The sequence below is a fragment of the Moschus berezovskii genome, chromosome 10 (assembly GCF_049115385.1).
Source record: "Moschus berezovskii isolate FMDL1 chromosome 10, NW_MosBer_1.0, whole genome shotgun sequence".
In the NCBI taxonomy this organism is placed as follows: Eukaryota; Metazoa; Chordata; class Mammalia; order Artiodactyla; family Moschidae; genus Moschus; species Moschus berezovskii.
In genome coordinates, this window is record NC_142469.1 from 103,227,490 (window position 1) to 103,254,500 (window position 27,011).

The following is a 27,011-nucleotide window of genomic DNA, read 5'->3' on the forward strand; positions in this document are numbered from 1 at the left end:
TAGGCAAGAGTACTGGAGTGGCTGTCTAGCCTGGGCTTAAACTCTGGCTTCTCCACTTGGTAGCCATGTGACCTGCAAGCTTTTGAATCTGTCTGTGCCTCATCTTCCTTATCTATAAAATGGGTGCTATGAAGATATCTGTCTTATAGGATTGTGTTAAGATTAAATGAGCTAAATCAAAACAGCAGAACTATACTTGGCACATAATTAACTTGCTCAATAAACGTTAGCTATGACTGTATGTGTTTGAATTTCTCCTTTGTTGCATCAAAGTGGCTCTGCCTAAGTTACTTAACATCTCTGTGCCTCCCTTCCTCATTTAGAATAGGGTTCCTGGATTCATGCATGTTAATTGCTAGTACAGTGTCTTATATGGAATAAGCATTAAAAAACGATGAACAGGGGACTTCCTTGGTGGTCCAGTGTCTAAGACTGCATACATCCAATGCAGGGCACCTGGGTTCCATCCCGGATAAGGTAACTAGCTCCTCCATGAGGCAACGAAGACGTGGCCCAGCAAAATCAATAAATACTAAAAAAAAGAAAAAGATGAACCGTTACCATCGTGGTTATTCTATACAATAATCAGATTATTCTGTATCAGGTAAACTTCTTGAGTTCATGTCTTTCCAGATTCACCTTCTTATTCTCACTGTGCCTAGCTCAGCCATTCACACAGTTACGGGCTTAACCAAATACATGAATAGAGCGATTAAAAAGCTTTGCTGAGCTGGACTCGCTCGACAGTCACCCTTTTACCTCCTTTATGTTTCAAGTTCCTACATCTGGGCTGCCTTCCTTAAAGTAGGAAGCACACGCTTGGGAAATCACATTGCCACAGGTTTGTGAGAAGCTCGGCTGGGTTGTAACGGTGGGAACACCGCGGTGCAGGGCTCAGCGATCGGCCCCCCGTAGGGCAAGAAAAGCGGGTTCCCATTCATTAAGCGATCGAACGTATGGTAACAGGGCTGCGCGGCGGCCTTTACAGCACTTAGGTTCTAACCCTGATTTTCCCCTCACTGTCGGTGGAGGGTGGGAAGCTGGGAGTCCAGGTTGGGCAGCACCTCCATCCCCCGAGATCGCCCACGCGGGAGACACGGAGGCGGGGGTCCCGCGGGGCAGCGGCCGGTACCGCAGCCTCCGGGTTCCCGCACCTGCGCGCGCGCGCGCCGCGCCGCTTCCGGCCGCGCGCGGGGCCGCGCTCACGTGACCGGGCCTGGGCGGAGCAGGGCGGGCGGGGATCACCTGAACAAGGCTGTCACGTGAGCGGGGCGGGGCGGGGGCGGGGCCGGCCGGCGGTCACGTGACAGGCCCCGGGCCGCCGCCGAGCCCAGAAGAGCCGCGCGCCCCTCGCGCTGCCCCGGCTCGTGCCCAGCTCCTCGCGCTCCTGTCCGTCTCCGCCTGCCGCCCTGGCTGCACACTCTTGTCCCGCACGCCGCCCCCGGCCGCCGCGCGCCGCTCGCCCGGCTCCGGACGCGCAGCCCGGGCCCGGCGCGATGGAGGCGGCCGCCGGCCGGAGCTCGCACCTGGGGCCCGCGCCCGCCGGGCGCCCGCCGCGGTGCCCGCTCCTGCTGCAGCTGCAGCTGCTGCTGCTGCTGCTGCTGCCGCCGGGCTGGGTCCCCGGGGCCGCGGGCACCCAGGGCGCCGAGTTCCCCGAGCTGTGCAGGTGGGTGGCTCGCCGGGGCACGGGCTTCGGTCGCGGTGCCCCAGCGCGCGGCGGGCGGGATGGGGGTGCAGGGGGAGCCCCCGGGGGAAGGGCCGGGGACCCCGACTCGTCTCCTTGGGTCTGCCCGTCCCCGACGGAAAGTTGCCGCCGTGCCGGCGAAGGATAAGAGCCCCGGGGGTGATCTGTGCCCAGGGGGTGGGGGGCGCTCGGTCCGCGCTGGCCCGGGGTCCGCTGTCCGGCCACTTGTGGCTGTCAGCAAGTCCGGGGCGGCTTTGCGTGCGTGCGAGCGGCCGGGTGACACCCTGTGGGCGCCCTCACGCCCAGCGGTGCGCCTGCGAAAAAGTTGGGAGGACACAGGAACCCCCGGCTTCGCTTTGTTCCCACTCCACGTTTCCCCCAAAGTTCCACCAGCGGGGCTTCAGAGGCGCCCCTTAAGGTGGATAGACTCACCCGTAGGAACGGCCGTGGAATTGGGAGGGGGTTGGTTTCATTTGCTGATTGATTTCCTCCATGTGGGTTTTCCATTTTTAAAGTAACTTTTTCTGCATGAGTTGACTTTTTTTTTTTTTTTAATCGGGGAATTGAGGGTGGTCATCCAGTATTGGCTTTCGAGACTTCACCCTTCACTTCTGCGAGCTGAACTTCCTGTCTCGTTGTTCACATGATGTCATTGTCTCCGGGTGGATTATTCTAGTGGAGTCTTTTGCTTTGGGAACCATGACTGTATAATCGTAGGTCCCAGTGAGGACTGTTAAGTGTCCTGCCATGGCCGGGAGTCCCGGGGTTGGGGAACTGCCGATTCCATGTATTTTTCTAACCAACCTTCTCTGGACTGTTTAGGATGATGGAAAATACACTTTTTATTTAATATTTTAAACCTTGATGTAAAAGGGGTAAAAAGTTCTGAAAGAGTCGTGAACAAACAAGGCAGCAGTTATCCCTGGCGCTAGCAAGTTACCTCTCAAAATGAAGTGAAGTTTAGCCCACTTGGAGCTGAATTTTGAGCTTATGGTGAGGTGAATGGGGTTCTTAGTCTTCCTTTGCGTTAGAGATGGTCTTATTACCCCCGAATTGAGAACTTGCAGAAATTATTACCCTGAGGAGGGTGAGGCTGAACGCACAATGGAAGCGGAAAGGGCCATGTTCTTTGTCCTTTTTTGGAAAGGTATTGGGGGGCCGGAGGGAGAGTTAACTGCACATTAGTTTGTAGGCCAGTTAACTGCTCTAAGATACATAGTTACTCATAGAAGCCCCCTGTTACAGTGAAAAGCCACAGTCGCTGACCCAAGGTCAGGCTGTGACTGATCTTTAAAGGAGGATATTTGGGGGTAATGGCTGCTGTAACCGTACTCATCCATGAGAAATTAGCTCAGCTTGGCTTAGCGGTGTTGAAGTCTTGGTTGCTGGCAGATTGGAATTGATTTCTTAATAAAGTTGGCCTCAAGGGCAGACCCCTACTGTAGAGCTGCTGCAGGGGACTCTCACTTTTGCTTTAGGGTAGTCATCCCAGCGCCTGGACTGTGGTTCACAAACTCATCTCCAGATGGAATTTGGCTTCTTGGTCCAGTAGGAAATGGCCGTTGTATCTTGAAATGCCTCTCCTCACGGTCACATGTGGGCCTAACTTCGCAAGTGCTTGACAGTATCCTGAGGGGACTTGCATTTTTTTAGCGTGTACCTTCTGTGGTCTTAGGACAGGTCCTTTCTGCCAGGCTTCTGAGGACTGCAGCCCCAGCCAGGTTGCAGCTGGGTGGGCTTCGGCACGTTCCTTTTCCGTTACTGCTCTGTGGTTTCACATTCAGACTTCTCCAGAGCCGTGTTTAACAGTCTCTTCTTCAGACCCACGCCCTGAAATTTGAAATTTATTTTGTTTGCTCCCGTTTCAAATGCATACCTTGGCTTAAATACTCAAGACATTTTTTTTACCCCTCTAGGGAAAGGGTTTTTTTTAAAAAAAAAATCTGTTTTCTTGAATGAAGTCAGACTGCCTAAAAATTCCTTCACTGTAGCTCATATTTGAATGGGAATGTGGGCTGATCATGTCTTTAAGTACACTTTGAAAAATTCTACTGAGCAGCCCCGAAGCAGGCTGTTTTCGGCGGCCTTTTCTTCCAGCCCTGGCCGTCCGGCCGTAAATAGCTGCCCAGGCCTCGCCGTGAGTGTGAAGAGCAGACTTCTGTTCTTGGTGTTGACGCCACTGATCAGTGGCAGCGGACACGGGGTCACATTCCAGACGTCCGCGAATTGGTTGCTGGTCACGAGGAACACGTTTTTCCATGGAAGACTCTCCCGGTTCCTGGTGGTTTGGTGCCTGGCACAGTCCCCAGCTCCTCTCTCGCAGGTTTGGGGTGCCCAGACACCTTCTGGCGGCTGCGAGAACCCTGGCAGGCAGGTCTCACGGTTACTGCAAAGGGGGTTGATTCTGGGGCAGTGGCCTCGCCTCCCAAGTCGAGCTCTCTAGACCCCAAGAGGGTGCCTTTCACCTATGGCCCCTTAGGACCAACAGGAGTGAAGTTGGGGCCCGCTTCAGGGAGGCCTGCAGAGCACCTGCCCGGACCCCTCCCGGGGTGAGCGTGGTGGGCAGGGACTGTCCCCAGGTGGCTCGTTAGCAGAAGGGATGAAGGCAGCAGAGGAGGGACCCTGCCCGCAGCGGCTTTAGCATCTTAAGCTGAGCACTGCAAAGCAGGGGTGACGACCGCCAGTTGCCCAGAGTGTGTCTGCTCTCCCGGCACTTTGAGCACGTGGCCTTTGGAGAGCCTCAGTCGTGCGTTCATGAAGCTTCGTGAGGATGAATGCACCCGGCGAGTCCTGTGCTGTGGAAGAAGTCGGAGGTTTTAATCCCTTGGCTGTTTTTTGGGAGGTGGTGTGTGGTGGAAAGAAAGCACTGGAATCCAGAGGCCACCGTCGCCGCCAGTGGGTCTGGCAGGCACGGCGGGGCTGGGGCGCGGAGTGCTGAGCTGTGTGGGATGTGCAGAGGTTGGGGGGCAGGCTCTGCGGGGACAGGAGGTCAGGGGGCAGAGGCTAGAGGCTGTGCAGAGTCACCCGAAGAGACCAGAAGGCCCTCCGTTTGTCCACAGCTTCACCCTCTTCTGGACAAGATACACTTTGTAAAAGGCCATTCTACACGTGCGTGGTAATGGGTGACTTTCTCCCCTTTATTTTGGTGTTAACAACATTCTTAATGAGTGAAGGCTTAACAGTTTATATGAGTTATAAAATAATGCTTTGGGCTGTCTTGATTTAAGTAGTTAAGTACCGTTAAGTGTATTTAGAACAAGCTTTCCCCCAATTGTTTCTGTATAAACGCTGCAATTTTTTTTTTTTTAAATTATATTGAGGAGAAGAGAGTAATGAAGCCAGCTGGGAGCTGAGGTTGGTTTAGTTGATGTCTCTAAGGAGACATTTTTTTCCCTGCGATTTTTCCGAAGGAACAGTGCTTATATGCCTAATTTGGGCCACATGTTGAACCTGGATCACATCCACTTGTGTGTATGTTTCTTGCAACAATAAGTGTGTGTGTAGCCCAAGATTATTAACTGTGGGTAGACACGTGCTTTAATTCCTAGACCATCGTCCTGACCAGGGCCCCAGGGAATGAGCCCCTGATCGGGCTTCATACCTTGTGTCAGCGTTTCACAGAGGGAGTTTTAAAAGATGGGGTTGGGTGGGATCACTTAGATGTCTCATCTGCGTTTTGATCTTGGCATGTGTAACTGTGCTGTGCTGGGAAGGGGCAATGCACGACGGTTGCAGAACTGGGACTGATGGAAGAAAGTCGCTCAGTACTTTGCAGATACTGTTCTTTTTCTCCTCGCCCCCCACCTTTTTTATTGTCCCAGCCAGGAGCCCTGTTGGCAGCGACCCCACTGGTCGTGGAGGTAGCTGAGATCGGATATACCTGTGAGTCCTTTGTATTTTCCTCATAGCTGACTCATGACCAGTGAGGGACAGAGGCCTGAATTCTTGTTAATGGTGTCTCCTCACCTTTAATCCTGGCAAGGTGACAAAGGACTCATTTATTCTCCAAGTGATCCGTCGACATTTCTTAAGTAGAGGGGAAAACTGGGAGGGGTTAGAGCTGGAGACACCACCAACTGGACAGCACTGGGTCCAGAGAACTGGTGGCCACCACTGCTCCCCTTTTGCTAATTTTATTTTATTAAACTTTAGAATTTCTTTTGTTAATTTTAAGTGATGTGTAATCTAAGTTTTGAATTTTTTTGGTTTTTTTTGACCCAGGGTTAATCTAGATGTTACTAGTGTTTTGGGCTGTTATGAACAAAGCTGTTATAAATATTCATGTACAAGATTTTGTGCGGACATACGCTCTATTTTTGGATAGATACCTAGGAGTGAGATTGTTCAGTGGCTGGGGAGTGAGGGTTGGTTTTATGGGAGCTGCAAACTGGCTTCTGAAGTGGTTGTCCATACTACATCTCCATCATCGGTGTGAGAAGTCTGGTGTTTCTACATCCTTGTCAGCACTTGATCTTATCAGTGTTTTTAATTTTAGCCATCCTAGCGGGTGTGTAGTGGTGTCTCAGGATGGTTTTAATTTTCATATCCCTGCTGACTCATGTTGAACATCTTTTCTTGTATTTATTTCGATGCCTCCTGAGGTTGAACGTCTTTCATGTGCTTACTGACCACTTGAATATCTTTTGTTGTGATTCTCAAAAAAATCTCTTGCCCCTCATCCCTGAAAACACTTTTTGGGGTCATCTTTTTGTGTTTTAAGAGCTCTTTATGTTTTCGGAGTCAGGTCCTTCATCAGGTCTGGATAGTGTATATTTCCCCCCCAGTTTTTGGATTGGTTTTTTTTTTTTTTTTCCTTAATAAGTCCTTTGAAAAATAGGTATTTCTTAATTTTGATGAACTTCAATTTACTTTTTTTTTTTCTTTTTAAATCAGGCTTTTTAAAAAAGTAGCCTACGAAATCTTCGTACCTTAGCACATTTGGCATTCGGCCTGCATAAATATTTATTGTGGGGTCTGTCCTTTGCATTGTGGGATGTCAAGAGCACCCCGTCTTCCCAGGTGGCTCAGTGGTAAAGAATCTGCCTGCCAGTGCAGGAGGTCAGGCTCAGTCCCTGGGCTGGGAAGATCCCCTGGAGAAGGAAATGCAACCCACTTCGGTATTCTTGCCTGGAGAATCCCATGGACAGTGGAACCTGGTGGGCTACAGTCTGTGGGGCAACAAGGAGTCCAACACGACTGAGCACCCATACACACATTTCCTAATGTTTTATATAGGAAGCTTGCAGCTGAGTTTTTAAGTGAGTTCAGGCTGCAACTTTCTTTGCTGTATTATTCTTGGATGAGTTCAGTATCAAGAATGTTTTGCTTTGTGGGAAGAGCCAGTTAGTTTTTAGTATATTGTATGATATGGAATAGTTTTTGTATGGGATGGACAATTTCTGTTCCTTAAATTTTGGTAGAACTCAGTAGTAAAACTGTCTGGGCCTTGTGCCTTTGTGGAGATAGAAGGTAGTGGAAGAGGAGTTTTGATTACTGTTTCAGTTTCGTCTACTTACTCAGATTCTGTACTTTTTTTTGAGCAAGTTTTGATAATCCGTATTTTCCTAGGAAATTGTCATTTTAATTATGTATTTGCATATAAATATGTCACATCTACTCTTATGCTTTTGGAAATACCTTTTGAATCTGTACGTAAATTTTAAAAATTCCTGATGTTAATTTATGTATTTTTTCCGCTTAACTACTAAAGATTTTTCTAGTCTTTTTAGTCTTTTCAAAAGAAATAGTATTTATTTTCCCATCTTTGTCACCATTAATTTTTATTTATGCTCTCTGTTGTAGACTTTAAAAAATTTTTCTTAAAAAAATTTTTTTTTCTTTAAAAATTTCTTTTAGTGAAGTACAGTTGATTTAAAATATTACGCTAATTTCTGCTGTACAACAGTGATTCAGTTATACTACATATTCTTTTTCATCTTCTTTTCCATTTGGTTTATCACAGGATATTGACTATAGTTTCCTGTGCCATCCACTAGGATTTTGTTGTTTATCCTCTTTTTTTTCTAATTTAAATTGAAAGCTTAGATCTTTTAAATCAGCTTTCGTGACTAAACTGTGAATTTAAAGCTGTGTGTTTCTTTGTCCTGAGTACTGTGCTACTTATGGGTTTTGATACATAGATTTTTCATCCTTCACTTCTAAAATTTTCTTCTTGTACCCAAAATGCTATTTGAACTTCTTGGATCCACCAGTTTTAAAAAATCTTTCATTCTGTGTGTAAATGGAATTTCCCCCTCATGTGGGCAGTAAAAGTGTGAAATTGTGGCCTAGAACCTCGTTGAGTTGCCTGTTTTGTGTGTTTGGGAAAAAAAGATTCTCTCTTTGGGTCAAAGTTTCCCTATTGTACTGTTCAGCCTTTCTTTATCATAACATATACTTTGTCCTGCCAGGTTTGTCGTTTATACTTTGTATCTGACTACCACTATGGGCAGGGTTCCAGAAGAATGTCTTCTGTCCTGTTTCCCAGCCTAGCAGTTCTCCTGTTGTTTGTAAGCTCTTCCACTTTTTCTGTTTCTTAGAAACATTCCAGCGGGGTCTAGAGTTGACGTATGCCCACAGCTGCCCCTTCATGGTTGCCACGACTTCCCTCATCCCTCGGAAGACGCAGCGCTCTCCTCGGATTGCTCTATGAATTGCGCTTTCCTTGGGCCCAGTGTCTTTGCTGGCATTTGTTGTCTCATTTTCAGGGTGTGGGTGCCCTTGCGACGGCTGGTGCCTCTTGATTGTGCTCTTTGCATCGAGCCTCCGCTGGGACGCTTGAGGCCTCTTTTTGCGCAGCTGTGCAGGATGGAGCTGGGAGCAGTTGTTGAAGCTTGGCTGCAAGTTGCTGGGGGGAGGCCGGGGGCTGGGCAGGGCGTTCCTCTGGCTGGTGTGTCCCTGTGGCTGGTCTTAGGTGCTTTTCCGTCCTCCTAAACATCACTCCCAGCCCTGTTCCTGCTTGGAGACAGCTGCTGGACCCTCGTTGATGGCCGCTGGCAGAGGACAGTGTGTTCTGCCTGTAGCTGGAGTCCGCAGAGCTGGATTTCTGAGTTGGCGGGGGCCAGTCACCTCTCTCCTCTGCGTCTCAGTTTCCTTCTCAGGAGGGCTGGGAGTGGAGTTTTGGAAGTCACTGTCCTGCTTTTGAATGTGGACTCTTTCTCCCCTTTACTAGTTGGAAAGCCTCGCGGGCCAGTTAACTGGCCTGCTGAGGTTTTGATTTTCTTCTGTGTCAGATCAGGGCGCTAATCACGTTTTTAGGGTGGTGTGAGAACCAGAGTGTGTCTACGTGCCTAGCCAGCCTTAGTGGTCATAAACCATGGTGTGGCGGTGATTGCTTTCTTTCTGCAAGTTAGGGCTCTGTGCGTCAGGTCAGTGGTATTTTTAACTGGTTCCTCTGCACCCCCCGGGTTCTGTTAGTGTCCAGGGGCTTTTTGCCTCAACATGAGGGCGTTTCTTCTTCATCCATCCTATACATTGGCACTCCATGGGAGAGTTCTTTTGAGAAAGAAGTGTTTCCATCATTTAAAGTTTTAAAACCACGGGGCTGTGTGATTCTCAGGGTCGAGTTTGCATCCAGGCTTCTGCGGTTCTGAGGCTCCATCCTTCAAAATTCCTCCAGCTCGAGTTTGCTTACACAAGGAGGAGCTTGCTGATAGGAGGTGTGGGGTTGGGGCAGGTGCCAGGTGCCATATGTCAGGTGGCCCCGGGCCCTTTCCTGCCTTTTTCTTGGTGTTGCCCTCCTTCTTGTGGTGGCTGCATTAGTCCACCACCCCGGGGGAGTTGGGGGAGAGAGTGCCTCCTGATTTTGTTTTTTGGTAGAAGGTCCTGAAGCCCCCGAGGACTTCTGCATGGTCTCTGGAAGGGCTCAGTCCCATCTCCCTGGAGGCGGGGTGGGTCTTGGATTCCAGGGCGTCTGCTGTAGGTGGGGACTGGGTGCAAGAATGCAGGCCAGTGGGAAGCGTTGTGAGAGCCCTTCACCAGCTTCACGGTGCCGCATGACTTAAGAACCAGCTGCCACAGGCAGGGTTTTGAGGTGCCCAGAGTGGTGCGTCACGCCTATTTCTCTCCTCGTGGTAACCAGCTCAGGGGGCCGTGCATCCTCCACGGCTGGGGTGGGTGGAGGGGAAGATCCCAGCCCCTCTGGGTTCTGCGAGCACAAAGCTTGCCCTTCAGATGGGCCAGAGACCTTGGGTGGGATTTTTATGTTGTTGCTTTAAGATCCTTCCATGAATCTCTGGACGGCGGCTACCCTCCCTCCAGGGCGAGGGCGTGGGTAGAATTTTGCACGTGACACTCTTCACTTTGGGGCTCAGAGATGTAAGAAATCTGAGTTTGTGAAAGTTACCAATTCGAGTTTTGTTGTGGGGAACGGAGGGAGCAGGGAAAGGTAAAGGAACGTGGAGACAGTGAAGCCTGGCCTTTGCCAGCGGGCGGCCAGGGAGGTCTTTTAAATCAAAGCCTGTGTGCTTTAAGGGAATGGGAGCCCACTCCAGCATTCTAGCCTGCAGAATCCCATGGACAGAGGAGCCTGGTGGGCTACAATCCATGGAGTCGCACACAATTCTTCCCACGTATGTGTGTGCAGGAATAAACACGCAGCCCACACGTGGAGAGCTTGTCCAGGAGTCGATCGACCACTGAGTGTTGACTGTGTGTAACATTAATTTGTCGCCATCTGGGTGACTCACTCTAGTCAAAAACCAGTTAGACATCTTCAAAACACTTGTTTGGTACTGAAAGCCGCTCCCCAGCACCCCGGCCTGCAAACAGAAACCCCAAACCACGAGCATGGAAGTGCTGAAGGGTGGCTTCTTAGAAGTGACAAGGATGTGTCCCCGCTGCGTCACCCCTCTGCGTCCCCTGAAGCCCCTCCACCTGCCGCCTCCGGAGGAGTGTCACTCACCACAAACAAAGCGAGAAACCCGCGTGGCTCGCTCTCCCCCCTTTTGAGAGTCCATCCTTTAGCGGAGGCCGGGTGAGTTAGCTGCTTGGGTGAGTGAGCGAGCCTGGGGAGAGGGGTATGGGGCAGGACTGTTGTATGGAGGGTGTTCGGTCAGCAGGCCTGTCTGTGGGCAGGGGGGTGGCTTTTGCTTTTTTTTAGGAAGCCAGGGGGTCACCTGCGCATCTGACCCAGGGAAGGGTGTGCTAGGCAGAGGGATCACGTTATCAAGTGTTCCAGCCGGGATACTGGCTGACACGGCTGGGAAGTGGCAGCGGGGCTGTCGTGGATGGAGTAGCAAGAGCAAGAGAGAGGGTGGGAGACGGGAATTTCTGGAGAGGGTCGGCTGGGACCACGTCCCATAGGCCATCAGGAGTGACTCTGGAAGAGAGCGTGTAGGTGTGTTTAACTGAATCCCTTTGCCGTGCAGCAGAGACGGGCACAATGTTGTAAATCAACTCCATTTCAATAAAAAATATTTAAAAAAAAGAATGACTCTGGATTTTATTCTGAGGAAGGCGGGATCCTGGGAGGATTTTGAGCCCAGGAGTGACCTCGGGTGGGGACGGCCCCAGGGGGATTTTTGCCGGACCAGGTAAGTGGTTATAACAGATTGGACCAGGGTCGTGGCGCAGAGTGGCCCAATCCTGGGGACTTTGAAAGTGGAGCTGGTGGACTCTGCCTACGACTGGATTTGGGGTGGGGTGGGGGAGAGGGACTGAGCTGGAAGGATGGAGCTGCCGTTCTCAGAGGGGCTGGGGGGTGGGGAAGTAGGGGCCGCCTGCAGAGACTGGGTGGAGGTTGTGACAGTGTTGGGGGTCGTTCCGTGGAAGTGCGCGGTGGGGGTGGGGAGCCGATGGAGCTGCAGTTCTTTCGGGTGGCATGAAGGTGACACTGGCGTGGCCCCATGCTTCCTGTTGCCAGCAGCAGGTGGTAGGGTTTCTGAGTCGTGTGACCCCAGCGTCTTCAAAGCAGAGACTGTTCTTCTGCAGCAGCCTCGCTGGCCTTTGTGAAGAGCTTGCCCTGGGTAGTGGCCCCATCACCATCCGAACCAACCAGCTGAGCTGACTGCCCGAAAAGTAGGAAGGTGGTGGGCTCCCCTGGTGGCTCTGTGGTAAAGAATCCACCTCCCAAGGCAGGAGACATGGGTTCATGCCCCGATCCAGGCTGGTCCCACATGCCGAGGAGGAGCTAAGCCCGTGCCCCCATCACTATGGAGTCTGTGCTCTGGAGCCTGGGAACTGCAACTCCTAAAGCATGAGTGCCCTAAATCCTGTGCTCTGCAAGCAGAGAACTTTTGCAGGGCAGCGAAGAGGAAGCCCTGCTTGCTGCAACTAGAGAAAAGTCTGCACAGCAATGAACCTGGCACAGCTAAAAAAAACAACAACACACACTTAAAGTTAGGAAGGCAGACTTTCTCTTGTCCTAGGGGCTTTGAAGGCAGGGTACTGGGTCCATGAGGCTTTGGGGGACATTGGTGATGGCCTCTGAGGGGACTGAGCCTTAAAGTTTGATCTCTACGCCGTGGGCTGAGTTGACGTTAAAGGCAGTTGAATTCCGACATCCATATGATGATTAAGGAGGAGGTTCAGCCTGTAATTCAAGCCTTCGTTCTGCATTGGAGGAACAAGCTGAGAAAGCACCCAGATTGTAAAAGGGGCCTCACAGAGCAGGGTTGAAACCCTGGCCTGCGTCCTGGGGCGTAGAGTCACTGGGAGCAAAAACGCAGCACGTGCAGCTGCGGGAGCCCGCCGGCCCTTGGAGGCCCATCTCGGGTGCGGAGGGCCATGGCCACCAGGTTCCTGGAAGCCCCTTGAAGAAGAGCATGTCTGTCCTTTACCACAAGTTTCCGATCCATCAGGCCTTTGTTGTGGTGGCAGCTGGTGGCTGTGTGGTGCGGGCTCAGGTGGGCCCGAGTGCCTGTCCTGTTCTGAGAGATCCCAGGAAGCGGCTGGCGTGCGTGTATCTGGATGTGTGTCCTGAGCCCCCGCCCCCAACTCTCTGTCTTTAGCTTCATCAGCTCCGTGGAGCTGGCCCCCAAACCAGGGTCCCACCCCCATCCTGGTGGTGTCGTTAGGTGACAGTCCTTTCGAAAGGACTTGACCAAGCCAACTCAGTTTTTAACCCGTCTTTGAGGCCTGCTGCTGATCCAGATGAGAGCTTAGGTGACAGTCCCTCAGCAGTTCCACGTTTCCAGTCTTGTTTTCCCGGTGGTGGCTGTGGGGTGGATGACTCTTGGCGACTGGAAGGTGAGGCTCTGAGCGCTTAAGTGTGTCCCCTGAGGCTGGTTGGCGGGGGGTGGGATTCAGGCCCAAGGGTGTGGGCTCCTTCCCCATCCCCTTGGCACCTTGTGGTTTGCCTTGGTTTTTCGGGACCTCTCCCGGACACTCAGGGTGCTGGCGTTGGAGCCGTGTCTGCCGACCGGAGTCTCTCCTCCAGCGTGATCCCTCTTCAGACCACCGACTTCCTGCTCCCAGACCCTGTGTCACTACAGGGAAATCCAGAGATTAATGTTTGGCATTTCCTTGCCTTTTTTTTTTTTTCCCTTTTTTTGCTGGCCTTGTATCTTTATCCACAGCTTTGTGGGTTTGTTAGAATAGGAAGTGAAGTACTTCCTATATAAGCTTTGGCCACGATGCTCTATCAAACTCTTGTGTCCCTCCTGTGCCTGCAGATCAGGGTGCGTATTCCTCATGCCAAATCAGATTCTTCTCTCGTCGTGTCAGAAGCAGAGAGTTATTGACAACAGGGGTTACATTATGCTCTTGACATTCCTGCTGCAAACGTGCATTTTGGAAACCCTGCCTTCCTTTCCCCCTGCCACCCCTCCCTCTCCCCGCCATCCTCCCCCTTTGCTATTTTAGGAGACCGTTCCAGATTTTCAAGGGTCGGTGGTCTGGAGGGATGAGCTGAGAAACTCTCTGATAATGATAAGAGGCAGTGGTGAGCCAAATGTTCCCTGAGTGTTTCGTTAGAGCCCTTGGATGTAGGCCAGAAGCAGAGAAACCTTTTTTTTTTTTGCTATTCAGGTTGGAAAGACTTTGCATTTCCCTCATCCCCCAGATTTGGTATTGGCTGCTCACTCTAGATTTAGAAAAACAGTCCTCTAGCCAGTGACCATGTTATGTGAATTTACTTGTATACCACCAACTTTTTTTTTTTAAAGGAAACCAAATTATAGATTCACATGTGCTTGTTAATTTTACTGCTGGTTCCATTGTACCTCTAATCTGCTTTATATACTGATGATTGTAGGCCAGTCATCAAATGTTTTATGACCACATGATCATTATTACCATAACCCCAGGACTCGTGGGAGTGAGGGAACTAAGATCTCTGAAGAATATGGACAGAATGAAGGTCATGGAGCTGCTTTGTGTTGGAGGGGAAGGGACTCAGTTTTCTGAGATTTGTTTTTTTTTTTCTTTAAGGTGTTGGGCATTCCAAACATTTTATAATTAAACTGTATGTACTTTCTTTTATCTATTTTTAAAAATTTTTTACCTGTTTTTGGCTCCGCTGGGTCTTGGTAGCTTTGTGCGGGTTTTTCTGCAGTTGTAGTGAGCTGGGGCTGCCCTTCCTTGCGGTGTGGGGGCTTCTCTGTGGCGGAGCACGGGCTGTAGAGGCAGGGGCTTCAGTAGTTTCAACTCACAGGCGTAGTCGCTGCTCCTCAGCTTGTGGAATCTTCCCGGACTAGGGATCGAACTCACATCCCCTGTCTTGGCAGGCGAATTCTTCTCCACAGCATTTTCAGGGAAGTCCTAGACATCCTTTTAGATGTCAGCTGTTTTAAGAATTAGGAAGAACCCCATATTGTATTTGCAGAGTGTTACAATCTTGCAGGTATTGAGTGATGATGTGTACGAAAACTTGAGAGGTGTCCCGTTAAGACACCAGTGTCAGATAGCTGAGAGGAGTCATCCAGTTGTAGCTGTCTGGCATTTTCTTTTGCTTTCTCTCTTTTGGATGGACGTTGGCACCACGTTTGGTAGAGATGGCTCTGTTTCTCTTTGTGAAGCTTTCTGATCTCCAGGCAGTTGTGATGGCCAGCTAGATCGGCTTCTTCTTTGCTGCCCCCGATTTGGTCCCGTTTTGACCAGGTCGGGCTGTCAGTGTGGCATTTGCCAGAGACAGTATTGGGAAGGTAGGAACACCTTGCCATCTCCGGGTTGGTTGACGGTCTGCTCGTTGTGTGCTTCCTTCTAATTGGTGATCTTCTAATTGGTTGCGTGCCAGCACTTTTCGGGATATTATGAAATGTAAACCAAATGAGATGAAAATGGAAACTCCGGGCCTCGGAACAGACGCAGACTGACTGCTGTCATCCACGGTGGTTTCGGCAGAGGCCGTGGAGTCACAGTCAAGGGCAAATGGTCTCAGGCTTTCTTGAACCAAGGGACCATGGCCTGTGTCCTCAGTTTATCTGATGAGATGAACCGTCCGCCCCCAGGGCCTATCTCAGCCGCAGAATTCGGTTTGAGATCCAAGATCTCTTAAAGTCATTTGCCTTATGTGTGACTCCTGTCCTCTTCCCCCTGCTCCCTGCTGGCTTGGTGGTTTGATTGCATGGTGTTTCCCAGTTACTGATGGGCGACACTGAATGTGGGATTCTTGGCTGAGTTTTTGGGAGGGCAGCTCTCTGTTGAGCCCACGAGTCATAGTAAAGGAGAATGGGAACCTATGGTGAGGAAAGTAGTGGATGCCTGTTCCTTCCTAGTGGAGTCCTCAACCAGTCTGGGTGCTTGAGTGAGGCCAGGGCAGGTGGTGGGAAAGGGTGGGCTGAGGGGATTGACGTTCTTGCTATGGAAATCAGTTGGGTGAGGGAAGAGAGGCTGCGGAAGGCAGTATCTGGGGTTTGGCAGTTCAGACCATGCAAGAGAGAAAACAGACCTGGACGGGGGCAGGGGCAGTGCGTGGTGGAGGTAAATAGCAGCAGAAGTTTAAAATTTAGGCAAGAACTTGAGCTTCCTTGGTGGCTCAGATGGTGAAGAATCTGCTTGCAATGTAGGAGACCCAGGTTCAATCCCTCAGTTGGGAAGATCCCCTGGAGAAGGGAAAGGCCACTTTCTCTAGGATTCCTGCCTGGAGAATCCCATGGACAGAGGTCCCTGGTGGGCTATAGTCCATGGGGCTACAGTCCATGGGGTTGCAAAGAGCTGGACATGACTGAGCAATTAACACTGAGCTCAGAAAAGTGTCTTTTTTGAACAGCATAACGTGGGGTGGCCTGGATCTTCACAGAAGTCTTCACCAACAGCTTCTCCTCAGGGGCCACGCTCAGGTGCATTCACTCACTCTGGAAATCGACACTTGGGGTCTGCCGTTTCAGGGGCATCTATTGCAACAAGGCTGAAGCTCCTAAAGTCTCCTGGAATGCTTTGCTAGCTTCACTGTTGTACTTAAAAGTAAATATTTTCTGAAAAGTTAAAAAAAAAATTAAAAAAAATTGGAGATAAATGAGCCAGTTGATCTTAGTGTGAGCATTTGCCCTTGGGGCTGGGATGGACCTGGGCTTGTGCCTGGCATTCTCATTTCATAGCTATGTGACGTTGGACAGGGGGTTTCATGTCTCAGAGCCATTGAGTCTGACTCTAAAGTGGAGGAATTTGAGAGAGTTGAGTAACTGTGTACAGTGCATGGGCGGCTTGCTGTACAGACTTCAGGACCTGGGGTGAGAGTTTGCTGTGGTACACAGTCCACTGGCTGGTTTCCTTCCCAGCCTGCTAGCATATGTTGATTCTGTCCATGTATATGTCACTACGTCATTCTGGGACGGAGGACACTCCTGTCCTGGGTCATGGGGCAGTGGGGGATACCAGACATGTAAGATCTAGCAGTGGGTGGTGGGAAATACCAGGAGGGTTGGTGTCAGAGCTGAGGATAACAGCAGGGGCCAGCCCATGTGGTCCAGGGGGCATTGTGTGCAGACCTGTGTGTCTAATTGCCAGGTCTGCTTTGAAGTGAACTTGGGAGTTTTCAAGAGCGGGAGGGGGATATTGGCTAATGATGTTTCATACTCTGGAGAGAGAGGTAGCATGGCAAGGATTTTGCTTGCGTGTGCTACTTTTCGAAGCCAGGGTTCTTGTCCAGGTGGTTTTGTGTCCAGAAGCGCGCTGCTAACTGAGGTTAGGCTGTCTCCTCGCAGGATTGGAACTGATTTTAAGACCCCAAAGTGGGCGGGGCCTCGACGCTGGGCGGGGCCTCTGGGTGCTGGGCGGGGCCCCGGTGCTGGGCGGGGCGTTTGGGTGCTTGTTCCCAAAGACCACGCACTTCCAGGGGTTCTCCTGCTCCATCTCCTCGCGTCCCGTTTCTCACAGATGAGATGGGGGACAGCTTAGAACCACGGTGTCTCATAGAAGTCTTGGCCTGATAGGAGAGTCAGGAGTTTCGTGAAGATGCCCGCTGAGCTTTTACACTATCTGCATGCTAGTCGATGTTTGTAAAGCAAATATATTTCAAACATTCGTGTGTGTGTCTGTCTGAATAAAGACTACATTTCCACCCAACTTGGAGATGCTTTCTTCCACGGTTTGTTCCCTGCTAAAAGTTTAAAATTTTAATATTACAGCTCATTTTTCTCTTTGGGCTGACACGTTAGACTCATTTTTTCCTGTTTTTTTTCCCCCCTCTTTATTTATGTAAGCCCAAAAAGCTTAGTGTAGAGTATAGACTTTTCTGGGAATCTCAGCTGAATGGTCTCAGTTGCTTGGCTCTTAAATAAATCTTACTGTTGTGTTTCCTCATTTTGGCTGTATGTGTTCACCTCGTGTAGAGAATTTTCTAGTGGAAAACTTTTGGACGAAATATTATTATTCCTCTAACATATCATTAAATTTTATTTAGTCTGTGTGCTTTTATTGTTTCTGAAGCCATTTTCTCATTCTCAAATACGATCATGGTGCTTTAAAACTTAAGCATAAATTTAAAGAATGATTTCGGCCCCGGCCATTCTGGTAGTTTGCTTTTCAATCTTGGCAAGGAGGCTAGAATTATCTAGTGCCAAACGCGTAGTTCTCTTAAGTGCTAACGGATATTTATTTGACTTTCAAATTTAGGGAAATCATCTTTAAAACATGTTTATTAAGGATGATAATTTAAGGGGCACAGCAGTTGATGTGATAGGTTTTGGAATATGCTTCGTGAGTTTTCAGATTGATGATTTCAAGTGAACAATCATATCTGAACTCCTAACGCTACGAGGCGTTGGGCGTGTGTGTCTCTTTTAGAGCAGACACATGTCTGTTGGAATCGGACCCTTTCGAGCGCTGACTGAGGACTCTTCACCCAAGAGCTGCCGTTTAGGTGTGTGAGTTGCTGCCTTGTGTTCGTGGTTCAGTCAAACCCTTGAAGACACCCAGCTCTCAAGTACTTTCACAGCACCCTCCCCCCCTTACTCCTGTAACCACTTATCGTTTTGATTAATCGTGACAGAAATCTAGTATGAAATACAAGTGGAGAAAATAAATGCGACTGACTCGGGCAGCGTCTTTCCGGGACTCTGATCGCCAGATCGTCAGGACAGCACCCCCCATTTCACTGTCTCCTGTCTCTTCTGCTGCACTCACACTGCCGTTTACATCTGCCGTTTTTAACTAGCACCTCTGCAAAGACGGCAGTGGGTTTCTGTTTTAAGAAGAGCCTAGTGGTTTCAGTTGCCACGTGCATTTCTTTAGAGTTGATTGCTACCAGTTCACTCATTCTAAAACACCTTCATACACCTCTCCTGTGGTGGAACACTTTAACGATGCCAGTGCTTTAAATTTGGTGTCTGCTAACCTGGAAGAACTTAGGGGCCCTGAGTAAGAGATTTCACAATTTGCCTTAATTAACTGTATTTAATAGAAAAGTCTACTAATACTCTGCACATAAAAACACTAGCTTAAAATTTTAAGGAAAGATCCATAGTGTGGATCTTTGAGCAGCCTGTTTTTGCTGCAAGTTCAGAATCAAAACTGCTTCATCTGTGTGACCAGGTGTTCCCATCTCCTGGATCTCAGCTGCTGCTCTCTCTCCACCTCACTCCAGCCACAGGGCCCTTCCTTCCCTTCCATCCATGTGCTAAGTTTATTCCTGCCATAGGACCTCGGAATGACTGGTCAGTCTGCTGGAATGTCCTTCCCACCACATCTTCCCCTGGGTTGCTCATTTTGTCATGCAAATCTTAGCCTGAGTTTGATCTCAGCTACTTTTGTGGATTCCTATCACATTTCTGCTACTTTGGTACTGTTTTGTGTTAGAAGGTGGAATTCTCCTGTGTATTTGCTTACCTGTTTATTTTCTGTCCTCCCCTGGAATATACACTCCAAAAGGGCAGGGCGTTTTTGGAATGATCATTGCTTGGTCATTTTTGTACTCCTCACTGAGTACTTAAGACTTATTTGTGAAGCGAATGAAGAAAGGTCATGAAGGTCAAAAGAGAGAACCAGGCCTGGATAGATGACTTGCTGGCTCCGGGTATTCCTTGGGTCATTTTCTCGGGCCATGGAACTCTGGACTTGGGGAGGTAAAAGGTGTTACTTACTGGTAGGAAGGCTGAGTTTAGTGGTAACTGCATCTGAGTCCAGTGTCATCCCAAGGCCGGCAATCCAGCCTGTTTTTCAGGTTTCTTGAAGTTCAGTGGCTGTCAGAACTCCCAGCGGAGCATTTGCAGCCCTGCCTGAGTGCTGACGTGTGCCCAGGTCCTGGGTTTCCTGGCAGGTGGAGTTGATCGGTCCCCAGATCTGGGTTCAGGAGCACACCTGGCTCCTTGTCTGCCAGTAACCTTCCTGTTGGGGTTCCTCATTGCTGGACAGGGCTCTTGGGGAGACTGCCTGTGGGCAAGGAAGGGTGTGTTGCTGGGGTTTGTGCCAAGTCAGAGCTGTGACACCCAGTGGACAGGGAGCCCCAAGTGGACTGGTTCTACGGGGGCTGTATTTTCCCATCAAGCTGGTGCTGCCCACGGTAAGCTCCTGACACATACTTATGGTTTCCAGGCTTAGCAACCTCAAGGTCTCACACCCAGTCCCTCCACAATTCCAGGATAGGAATTCTGATTTATGTTCTGTCCTTTCGACAATACTGTTGCATTAACGTACCTTTTGCATTTTGTGAGGAACTTTTAATTTACTCTCATTTCCTATCTACCCTTGTTGAGGAAATTTTTACAAAATTGACACAGCATTCTCCCTGGGAAGAGTGGAGAATTGAGAATCCCTGTTACGAGAGAACTGACAAAGCATTATAGTTGACCCTTGAACAGTGTGGGTGTTAGGAGTGCGACACCCCACCCCGCCCTCCCCACCCCTGTTGAAAATTCACATCCAGCTTTACGGTTCACCCTCTGCATCCACCGTTTGCATGTGTGTTTTCAGCCAGCCATTGCTCGTGTTGTTTGGTATATGGCAATACAGTACTTAATGAAAAAAATTCATGTGTAAGTGGGCCTGTGCAGTTCAAATCCATGTTGCTCACAGGTCAGCTGTATTTTGTCCTAAGTATGCAGATCGGTTCATGGACAGTTACTCAGTATCTGCTTTGCCAGAGGCTTGAACAGACAGCGAGTTTCAATGCATATAAAATACTTCATCGAGTGAGTCAACCAAAAGTTAATTTTGTCTGATTTTGGATCCGTCGCCTGATGGCATAGCTTCATCTTGTCACTTCGGATCTGAACTGTTAAAGGTAAAACCAGAACCAGAACTATCTCACATGCCATAACTAGTTTTTAAATAAGATAAACAAAATTAAAAACAAACATTTGGCTTTACAGCATTCCACGGTGATTGGAAAGGTCACTGCCTTAAAACTCAACATAATTCTTGAGCAATTACTTAAATATCTGAGTTGGTATTCTTAAATTAATGGTAGAATTTAAAGTATTTTAATGCTTAGGGAGTTTTGAGGCTGCTTCAGGGCGGATTGAACCAGAAAGATGTGGTATTTAGTGGTTTCTGCCCTGGCTTCTGTTCAACTTAACACAGTTTGACTTTAGTATTTTTGGCTAATGAAAGTGCATCTTCTAGGTTATGGTAGTCTTAAGCAAATGTGGCTTGAATATGAAACTAGAGAGGAGTTTAATTATTGGCAGATCAGTGACAGTGACAAATTGCTTTTCTTCCTTTCTAGTTATACATGGGAAGCGGTGGATACCAAAAATAACATGCTTTATAAAATCAACATCTGTGGAAATGTGGGTATTGCCCAGTGTGGACCATCAAGTGCTGTTTGTATGCATGACTTGAAGACAGACAGCTTTCATTCTGTGGGTAAGTAAAGCTGCCATTAGTTTACTACATGTGCAGGATCCTGATTTTGCAAAAATAACTCTTATGTATGTACGCTGTCTCTTTAATTATATAAGCTTATGATCCATAATGTACGTTTTATGTTTTATAGGAGTTCAAAGTGGTAGCAGTGTAAATGTCCGCTCTGAGGCGGGGTTAGGTTCCTCCCGTCCAGCGGATGCTGTGCAGTCAGTCGTTACGAAGATTGATGCGCCTTTGTGTTTATTGCTACAGAAGGGTGTTTCCTAGATGGCTCTGCCTTCTCCTGTTTTTTCTTAAGCCCCGTCTTTCCTTTTCCCCCTTTCACCCCCATTCCCTCTGGCGCCCAACCGCCTCCCGCTTGTATCTTTCTGCTTGCTGCTGTGGTGGTTTGAGTCTCAGGCATTCTGTATTCGTAGATGGTCCCTGGCTTTGGACTCCCCCTAAAAATTAAATGGTCCTAAGGGCTTCCTCCCAGAGGAAAAAGCACAGACCTCTCTCCTAGGGCTCATTTCATTTGCCCAGCGGCCCTGGTGGTGGTTATTTTTCTTTTGGTCGAGATCCCTTTCCTTTGGGAGGATAATGGCTCCGCGTGGTTGACGGCCCTGCCCCATGACATGGAGCGTGAAAAGGGCAGATGTGAAAGCAGGAGGCCTCATCATCAGGGGTGGTGGTGTGGGCGTCCGTGGCGACCTGCGGCCCTGGCGTTTTCAGGGGTGAGGTCTGACGGTGCGGGTCGGGGCGAAGTGGACACGGCGAGGGACTGGTGACGGTGTGGCCAGGAAGAGGAGACTCGGTTTTGGAGTTGGGAGGGGCGGGTTCCTCTGGTGGCTCCATCTGTCATCTTGAATGCAAATTCCTAAGCACACTTGAAAGGGCTTTTTAGAAAGTAATGTTTAGAAAAAGAAGAGCGAGGTCTGGGAGGTCTGCTGGTCGAGCTCCAGCGTCTGCCTGGCTTCCCTCTTCCCCCGACATGGAGAGAGTCTAGACCGGGAACAGTGGTCAGAGGGATTTGGGGCCCAGGATAGAGATCTGAGGAAGCACCAGCTCATTCTGAACTCCTGGGCCAGATTTTACTATTTTGTGATATACTTTAAAAAATTTGTGGGACTTCCCTGGTGGTCCAGTGGTTAAGAGTCCTTACTCCCAACGCAGGGGGCCTGCGTTCGATCCCCTGGCCAGGAAACTAGAGCCTGCATGGCTCAGCAAAGAGGCAAGTTTGCACGCTACAATTAAGACCCAGGGCAGCCAAATTAAAAAAAAAAAAAGTGCAAATGAGATCATCAGTTTCTTAGTTTGAACAATTCAGGGAGAGAGGCCCCAAGTGGGCCTGTTGGCTGGTGTTACTTAGGTTTTCAGGAAGAGGAAAAGTAGTTTTCGTCTTGATTTTATTATAATACAGGCTATAGTATTTTTGGCTAGTGAAAGTGTGCTTCCAGTTTGTGGCGGGGCAGTGCAGTACAGTGTAATATAGATGGGTACCAGACGCACACAAGTCACTCAGAGGAGGATTTGTGAAGTTGGCACAAAATTTGAGAATGACCGAGTTAGATAGGCTTTGAAAGCCCAGGCAGGAGAGTTGGTATTTTCTGGGGCAGATAATGGATCCAATATAAATTCTTTGTGACGGTAATCGGGGGAGGTGATCTGATAAAATGTGGTTTTAGAAAGCTGCGCCTGGTGGACTAGGAGAGGTTGGTTGAAAGGGAGAGTTAAAAAAGATGAGTTGTTACTAGTTGACAGTGATACAAAACAGCTGTTTCTAATCTCATTTTACTCCCAGACACACATGACATACTTTTCCTGGGGCCTCAGACCCCCTGGGGGAGAGAATGGTATGCCAGATGAAGTGTGCTTTCGGCAGGCACTCGCCGTTGTTGCCCTGTCCTTCAGCTCAGGAAAGCGCATGTGTGTGAGCGAGAGAGGAGCGACATGAACATTAGCACAGGCCGTCTTCAATCAGACCTCATTTTGCTCACTCACGTTATACAGTCGAAATAACTAGATTTGTTCTTGTAAATTTAGTTTTATAGCTAATCACTGAACTTGGTGTGCACTTACACGCCAGGTGTTCTGTTTCTAAGTAAAAAGTATCTCATTTAATTCATTCATCAACTTCTGAAGTAGGTGATCTCATTTCCCTCATTTTATAAGGGAGAAAGCTGAAGCACTACATGGATAAGCAGCTCGCCAGAGGTTGTGTGGTTGTGGATTTGAATGCTGACAGGCCAGCTGCAGAGCCTGTGGACTTACTTGGCTTCTTGCTCTGCGATCACAGCGTCCCATCAGACAGTTATAGCGCTAATACGGGAACTGTGGTGGGTAACCTGAACTCCTGGCTCTTAGAGGACAGCTGGAAACTGACATCACTTTGCTAGAAAGGGAAGACAAACATGAATTTTGGAAAATAGCCGCAAAAACTGGAGCTCCCGACAGATCAGAGAAAAGAAGAGCTACTTTAGCAACAGATCCAAACACATATGAGAACTGAATGTATAACCTGAAATTTGGATATAATTAAGCTATGTATCTCCTAGGAAACAATATTAGACATCTCCTTTGTATTGTGTTACAGAGATTATGGATTAATTAAGATTAAAAGTAAAAAGACAATAGAACATTGGGGGGGAAAAAACCTAGTAAAATAGAAATATAATCTGAAGGAGGTAGGGATTTCTCTTAATCAATGATAAGAAAAACAATGCAGGAACAAAATGGCAAAGTCTCTAAGAACAGGCAATTTACAAAAGAAGAAATCCAGATGGTCAATTCAGCATCATTAGAAAGCCAGGCATAAATGCAAATCAAAGCAATAATGAAATCTAGTTTTCCTTCAGTCACATTGGCAGAAGTTTAAATGGCTGAATCATGGAATGCTGGCAGGGAGCCTAGAAACGGGCACATTCATATATTACTATAGGAAGTTGATTGTCTCTAACCCTTGTGGGAAGATAATTGTTGATGTGAGTTTTATAGTGCCCATAGGGCAGTTTTTGTACTTACAAACAAATATTAAAACCTCAACTTTGGTCTAAATAATATTACATTATTTTTGATTAAAAAAATCGTTCTTACTTAGGCCAGTAATACTGTTACATATATAAATCTAGCAGAGTTTAGCAATCATTTTTATGGGGTCAGTGAACAACCATTTGGTTCCATTTACAACCTAGTTGAATCATCTTCATCACATTTTACAATGATTTATGCATTTTATACATTTGATTTCTGTTTAAAGTATATCAGATAATCTGATCTGACGATAAAAGTTTAAGGATTAACAATGATTCTTATAAATTTAATAGTTTAAATGTAGAAATATGATAAATCTGAAATTCTCTTTGCTGTTCTAATATTGTCACAGTTCTGAATCAGTTGCTTAGTTTATAACCTCTGAATTATTGTAACATTAAACATCACAAGTATATAAAAGTACTGACTATGTTCACTTTCCTCCTAACAGCCTTAATATTAATACCATGATTTTCATTTAATTAATCTTTCTGGAGGTTGAAAATTATGTGTCCACTTCATGAAGGCTATTATAGCCCCTGTCACCAGGGTAACAGACCCGCTGTTGTTAAGTGAGGTTGCTCACCACCAAAGCCTGGGATTCTGACTGGCTTCTTATAGGTGACCTGGGGGTAGGACAGAGTGTGAAATTCAGTTGCAGGTCATGTGACTTCATTTACTCTAAGCAGACTGACTCCTAACTTAAGGTTATACTTAATGATTCCTGTGTGCATTTACAGAAATCTACAACAGCAAGGTTGATCACTAGATTGACTTTCATGTCTCTTAACATGTTGAAAATACCATTTCTTTTTGAGCCTTGTACCTTTCATTTTCAAAAATGATATAATTCTGTTAGATATATAAGATGATACCTGGTGATACCTGGTTGCCTTCTAGGTGTAACTCATATTTTTTATCTCATTTAGAGTCTCTCCTGATAGTCTAGAATTATCTGTTACATTTAAAAACTTAGATTCCTGTAACATCTTTTGTACATAGACTTTTGTACAAAAAAAATTCCTCCTAGCATTGAAAATCGTGGCAAATATGCCGAAACAGCCTAACCATGGGATAGTTAAGTACATTGTAGTATATTCTGATTTACTTGGTTAAATCATAACATATATATATAAATTTGTTTAAAAACAGCTAACACTTAATACTCATTTATTGATTTGTAACAAATATTTGAATGAATCAGTCACCAAAACAGACAAAAACCCCTTTTCTCACGGAGCTTACATTCTAGTGGAGTAGGAGGCATACAAGAAAGACAGTGGCTAAGTGGGATATTAAGACTGTGAGGGATGCTGTAGAAAAGACAGGGGAAAGGCGGGAGTGCCGGGGGGCCTTGGGAGTGTGTGATCAGGAATATTCAGTGGGGTGGGTGTTGCTGAGAAAGTAACATTTGAACAAAGACTTGAAGCTGAAAGCAGCGAATACCGTGGCTCCGGGGTGGCGGGGGGGCGGCCAGTGTAGGGGGTCAAGGCTAGAGGGAGGGAGGGTCTGAGGGGCAGGAGCCAGAGTAGAAATCTCTTTTGGAGTGTTCATAGAAAGAGGAGCGGAAAGGTGAGGCAGGAGGCGGAGGCGAGAGCCGGGCAGGGGGTTCTCTTTTTGGTGAAGGAACACGCGAAACAGTACACGTCGAAAGACACGATACAACAGACGGGGGCGTGTTCCGCGAGGGGGCGGCCTGGCCGGAACACGTCGGAGCCTGCTAGCGTCCCGGCTGGCAGGCCCTGAGCAAGGTGCTCAGGAGGCCCGGCGGCCGCGTGCTGGGCCCCGCGGCCGCTGGCAGAGGAGCGGTCGCGAGGCCGGGCAGCCTCAGCGAGGTCGGGTTGCGAGCTCGGCCGAGCTCGGCCGCGGGCGCCGAGGGCGGCAGGCGAGGCCCGGCAGGCCCGGCGCGCGGCCTGGTCGGGCGGACTCTGGTGAGCGCGGCCGTGCGCGCAGGGTCTGCAGGACCCGGCGCGGCCTGGCCGGCGGCGCGTGGCCGGGGCTGGTGGGCGCGGGCGAGCGCTGCCGGACGGGCACCCTGGCGCGCAGGGTCGGGAGGACCCGGCGCTGCCCGGGCTGCAGAGCGTGGCTGGGTCTGACGGGCTCGGGCGAGCGTGGCCTGGCGGGCGCCCTGGCGCGCAGGGTCGGGAGGACCTCGCGGGGCCTGGCCGGTTGCGCGTGGCCGGGTCTGGCGGGTCCGGGTGAGCGCGGCCTGGTCTGGCGGGCCCGGGCGAGCGCGGCCTGGAGGGCCCGGCCTGGAGAGCGCTGTCTGGAGGGCCCAGCGCGTGGTCTGGCGGACCCGGCGCGGTCTGGCGGCCCCGACCTGGAGACCGCGGTCGGGTGGACCCGCCACTGCCTGGCGGACTCGGCAAGTGCGGTTTGGTCTGGCGGGCCCAGGCGAGCGCGGCTCGGTCTGGGGGGCTCGGCCTGGAGGCTGCGGTCGGACAGGTCTGGCAGGCCCGGGACGCGCGGCCTGGTCTGGAGGACCCGGCCTGGAGAGCGCGGCCTGGAGGACCCGGCGCGGTCTAGTCTGGTGGGGTCTCGCCAGTGCTGTCTGGTCTGGTGGGCGCGGGTGAGCTCGGCCTGGTCTGGCGGACCCGGCCTGGAGAGCGCGGTCTGGAGGACCCGGCGCGGCCTGGCGGGCCCTGGCGAGCGCGGCCTGGCGGGCCCGGGGCGCAGGGTCTGAAGGACCCGGCGCGGCCTGGCCTGGAGAGCTCGGCCTGGTCTGGCGGACCCGGCCTGGAGAGCGCCGTCTGGTGGGCCCGGCGCGCGTGGCCTCGTTTGGAGGACCCGGCCTGGAGACCGTGGTCTGGAGGACCTGGCGCGCACGGCCTGGCGCGGTCCGGAGGACCCGGCGCGATCTGGCGGGCCTGGCGAGCGCGAGCTGGTCTGGCGGGCCCAGCGCGCGCGGCCTGGTCTGGTGGACCCGGCCTGGAGAGCGTGGTCTGGAGGACCCGGCGCGCGCGGTCTGGCGGGCCTGGCGCGGTCCGGCGGGCCGAGCGCGCGGTCTGGCGGACCCAGCGCGGTCTGGCGGACCCGGCCTGGAGAGCGCGGTCTGGAGGACCCGGCGCGGCCTGGCGGGCCTGGGCGGACGCGGCCTGGTCTGGCGGGCCCGGCCGGGAGACCGCGGTCTGGCCGG

General features: G+C 49.8%; 1 protein-coding gene across 1 annotated transcript in view; it reads left to right on the forward strand.

Moving 5' to 3' along the window:
• Positions 1–1,325: 1,325 nt before the first annotated feature.
• IGF2R (insulin like growth factor 2 receptor) overlaps positions 1,326–27,011 on the forward strand; it is a 105,088-nt gene continuing 79,402 nt past the window's right edge. The window contains exons 1-2 of the mRNA XM_055432891.2: positions 1,326–1,666; positions 20,727–20,866. Of these exons, the coding sequence (XP_055288866.2) occupies positions 1,497–1,666; positions 20,727–20,866 (310 nt within the window). The 5' untranslated portion in view covers positions 1,326–1,496. The remainder of the gene's footprint in view (positions 1,667–20,726; positions 20,867–27,011) is intronic.